We start from the raw sequence: 4,068 nt of genomic DNA, 5'->3' as shown, positions 1-4,068 counted from the left end.
CTCCTCCTCCTCCTCCTCCTCCTCTCGGCACAAGCTGCCCCTTCGCCGGCTTCAATGAAACTGGCAGCGATGATCAAGAAGATGTGTCCCAGTGAGGCCGAGCTGAGCATCCCCGCCAAGAACTGCTACCGCATGGTCATCCTGGGCTCCTCCAAGGTGGGCAAGACGGCCATCGTCTCGCGCTTCCTCACCGGCCGCTTCGAGGAGCAATACACGCCCACCATCGAGGACTTCCACCGCAAGTTCTACAGCATCCGCGGCGAGGTCTACCAGCTCGACATCCTGGACACGTCGGGCAACCACCCCTTCCCAGCCATGCGCCGCCTCTCCATCCTCACAGGTACTTGGCTGGGGAGCACCAGGAGGAAGCGGGGGGGTTCCTTTGCCGGATTTCAGGCTTTCTTGTCCAGTTTGGGGATGTTTCTCCAGTCCCGGGAGGAGGGAGGTGGGATTTTGTGTGTGCACGGGGGGGGCAACTTTGCTCCTTGCACGGGGTGGACAGGAGGATGCAGGATCCAGGTGCTGCCCTGGTTCTTCCCTCCCCAGGTCTCTAGAGAGCAGGTCTCAGTGTGTCCCTGTCCCTGCAGCCATCTCATGTTCCCTCTTTGTCCCCAGGAGACGTGTTCATCCTAGTGTTCAGCCTGGACAACCGGGACTCCTTTGAGGAGGTGCAGCGCCTGAAGCAGCAAATCCTGGAGACCAAGTCATGCCTGAAGAACAAAACCAAGGAGAACATAGAGGTGCCTCTGGTCATCTGCGGCAACAAGGGTGACCGGGACTTTTACCGAGAGGTGGAACCCCGGGAGATTGAGCAGCTGGTGGGAGGGGACCCCAAAAAATGCGCCTACTTCGAGATCTCAGCCAAGAAGAACAGCAGCTTGGACCAGATGTTCCAGGCGCTCTTCGCCATGGCCAAGCTGCCCAGTGAGATGAGCCCTGACCTACACCGCAAGGTCTCGGTCCAGTACTGCGACATCCTGCACAAAAAGGCGCTGAAAGGCAAAAAGCTGCTGAAAGAGGGGGGCCGGGGCAGCACGGAGGAGGCGTACGGCATCGTGGCCCCCTTCGCCCGGAGACCCAGCGTCCACAGCGACCTCATGTACATCCGGGAGAAAGCTATCGGCGGGAGATGAGCCCTGACCTACACCGCAAGGTCTCGGTCCAGTACTGCGACATCCTGCACAAAAAGGCGCTGAAAGGCAAAAAGCTGCTGAAAGAGGGGGGCCGGGGCAGCACGGAGGAGGCGTACGGCATCGTGGCCCCCTTCGCCCGGAGACCCAGCGTCCACAGCGACCTCATGTACATCCGGGAGAAAGCTATCGGCGGTGGGCACAGCAAGGAGAAGGACCGCTGTGTCATCAGCTAGGAGCCCCCCGCTTGCCGGCAAGGAAGCGCAGCGACCTCATGTACATGCGGGAGAAAGCTATCGGCGGTGGGCACAGCAAGGAGAAGGACCGCTGTGTCATCAGCTAGGAGCCCCCCGCTTGCCGGCAAGGAAGGGAAGAAGGAAGGAAGGACAGAAGGACGGAAGGAAGAGAGGGGGGGAAAGATGCTCGTTTCTGAATTGACTGTGGGCAGGCAGGAGGGTGGGCAGGCGCCCAACCGGGCAGAGAGGGAGGGTCGCCTCTTCCCCAGCCTCCCTCCTCCAGAGGGATCATCCGCTCCCTCCTCTGGGGGTGAATTTTGGGAGCGAGGGATGCGAAGGAGGAGGCTTTGGAGAGCAGGAGGGGGTGCCACTGGGATCAGCCTCCTCCAGGCAGAGGGACAGGGAAAGGGTGAGCTGCCGGGCAGCCAGGTGGGAGGACGAGCGCGGAGGACACCGACCTTGGCAGTTCTTTCCCTTCCAAACCCCCCCAGCCTCGGGCACTGCCTTCAGAAGGGAGGGCAGGGGCCTGCCAGCACCCGCCTGGGGCTTTGGGGTCGGGTTTTTTGTTGGGTTTTGTTGTTTTGGGTTTTTTTTCCTTGAGCAGCTGTGCACGGACTCTGGCTCTGTGTCGTGTGTTCGTCTGTGTCTGCAAAACACGTGCAGAAGACACTCCTAAGCTGTGGCAAAGACATTGCCGAGTTACAGCCCTGATGGACCAAAAAAACTGACTCTTGTTTACATTCGTCTTGTCTGATTTGCAAGATTTGGGGCGGGCGGGGGGAGCGGGAGGGGTTTTTTAACTAAGTAATAGGCACTTTATGTAGTTACTGTTTGTCATTGACATGAACAAAACAAAAATCTTCAAGTGTTTCTACCGTGGGTGAAACTTGATGTTTTATTTTTTCTACCAATTAATAAAATCTTTTTAAAATGACGGGTTAGCCTCTGTGTCCTCACCCTGCCTCGCTGCCAAACCGAGTTCTGTTAACGCCAGCGCCGAGCCCAGCTCTGAGCTAAAACCGGCCTCTTGACTCAAACCCCTTTATTACTCCCTTTTCTCCGGCTCCCGGTGCAAAGGTTCCCGTCTCTGCAAGCAGCCGCGCTCTTGCCACACAGGGTAACGCGGGGCCACGCAGCGCTAGCTCCTCAGCCGGGTCACTGAGCCAGAGGCTCTTCCCTGGAGTGACGATCCCGCCAGCCCCACGACACGCCGGGCACTGGCATGTCATTCCCCGCAGCAGCCCAGCGCGTCTGACATCACCGCGTTATAAAGAGCTGATTGTGCTTCGTGCTCTAACGAAGCGAGGTTTAATGATGTCAACAGGGAGTGATTCATTCCTGCCCCGTCCAGGAGGTTGTTTTTATTTTGCAATATGAGTAAAGGAAGTGCTTTGCTCGAAAGGTCACCTTTGCATCTGATGGTTTTTTAATCTCTTCCCAACCACAAGTCGCAGAAATCGTTGCTGCCGAGTGAAAAGGGAAGAGGAAAGCTCTTGAAAACAGCTCTCCCTGCCTCCAGCTTCTGGTTCTGCTCATTTTCAGCCCCTGCTCCCCCCACCAAGCAGCAGAACAAATCCAAGCTTGATACATATTAATGGCAAAAAAAAAAAAAAAAAAAAAAAAAAAAAAAAAAAAAAAAAAAAAAAAAAAAAAAAAAAAAAAAAAAAAAATCCACCAAAGTTAAAAAGTTGGGTGAGGGAGGCTGCAAACAAAACCACCTCAGTTTCATTTGAAACTTGGATTCATGTTGAGAGTTACCTTGTTCCTGTGCTAAGTGCCAGACTTTTCTTTGGAAACACGTTGTTCCTTCCAGCTCCGCATGTGCCCTGATTTCACAGGAACTGCAACTGGCAAAAAAAAACAGGAAAACCACCGTCCAGGCATGAGACACGGGAATTTATTGGGCTGGGACAGGCAAACAGCAGGCAGGACGGTAATCTCGGTAATAAAAAGTGTACACGGCGCTTTGTTTACCTTTACGCAGAGTTGACACGCTGGCACCTGCCCAAAGAAAGTACTAGTGAAGTATCCCAGCGGTGACAGTCATCTCCAGGCTACAGGTGAGTTGCCGCCATCCCCGCGCCCAACCAGAATTACTCGCCTGTTGGTTTAGGGAAGGAAAACCCTCCCCAGTCACACCTCGCTTCTCCTCTTCTGAAGGCCTGAGCGCTGCCCACCCTGAGGCTGGTTCCCAACAGACACTGTGGTTTTTCACCTTGTCCCAGCACTGGTGTGGCCGGCCGGAGCAGGGCAGGGATCGTCCCCCTGTACTGGGGGCACTGGGGAGGCCACACCTCAAATCCTGGGTTCAGTTTTGGGCCCCTCACTGCCAGAAGGACATTGAGGGGCTGGAGCGTGTCCAGAGCAGGACAACAAAGCTGGGGCAGGGGAGCTGGAGCACAATGCACCGAGGAGAGACTGAGGGACCTGGGGGTGTTGAGCCTGGAGCAAAGGAGGCTCCGGGGAGACCTTCTTGCTCTGACAACTCCCTGACAGGAGGGTGCAGCGAGGTTGGGGGGGAGGTTGGTCTGTTTTCTCCAGGAATAAGTGACAGGATGAGAGGAACCGGCCTCCAGTTGTCCCAGGGGAGGTTGAGGTTGTCCCTGCGGAGCCATTTCTGTCCCGCTGGGATTGTCCCAGCCTGTCCAGGCTGCCCAGGGCAGGGGTGCAGTCACCATCCCTGGAGGGGTTTGCCAGCCGCG

The 4,068-nt window shown here is 56.2% G+C and overlaps 1 protein-coding gene across 2 annotated transcripts; it reads left to right on the top strand.

Moving 5' to 3' along the window:
* Positions 1-6: 6 nt before the first annotated feature.
* Positions 7-1,366, top strand: RASD1 (RAS, dexamethasone-induced 1). 2 transcript variants are annotated; one of them, XM_010142457.1, is made up of 3 exons: positions 7-340; positions 616-1,023; positions 1,218-1,366. In XM_010142457.1, exons 1-3 carry the CDS (start codon positions 55-57, stop codon positions 1,364-1,366), a joined length of 843 nt encoding a protein of 280 aa, XP_010140759.1. In that variant the 5' UTR covers positions 7-54. The 2 variants fall into 2 exon arrangements, with proteins under 2 accessions (XP_010140759.1, XP_010140760.1); XM_010142458.1 differs by lacking the exon at positions 1,218-1,366 and having other exon boundaries at positions 55-340; positions 687-772.
* The last annotated feature ends 2,702 nt before the right edge of the window (positions 1,367-4,068 follow it).

Source organism: Buceros rhinoceros, unplaced genomic scaffold (assembly GCF_000710305.1).
Source record: "Buceros rhinoceros silvestris isolate BGI_N320 unplaced genomic scaffold, ASM71030v1 scaffold23058, whole genome shotgun sequence".
In the NCBI taxonomy this organism is placed as follows: domain Eukaryota; kingdom Metazoa; phylum Chordata; class Aves; order Bucerotiformes; family Bucerotidae; genus Buceros; species Buceros rhinoceros.
The sequence above is the reverse complement of the archived record's forward strand: the minus strand, read 5'-3'. Positions and strand labels throughout refer to the sequence as shown.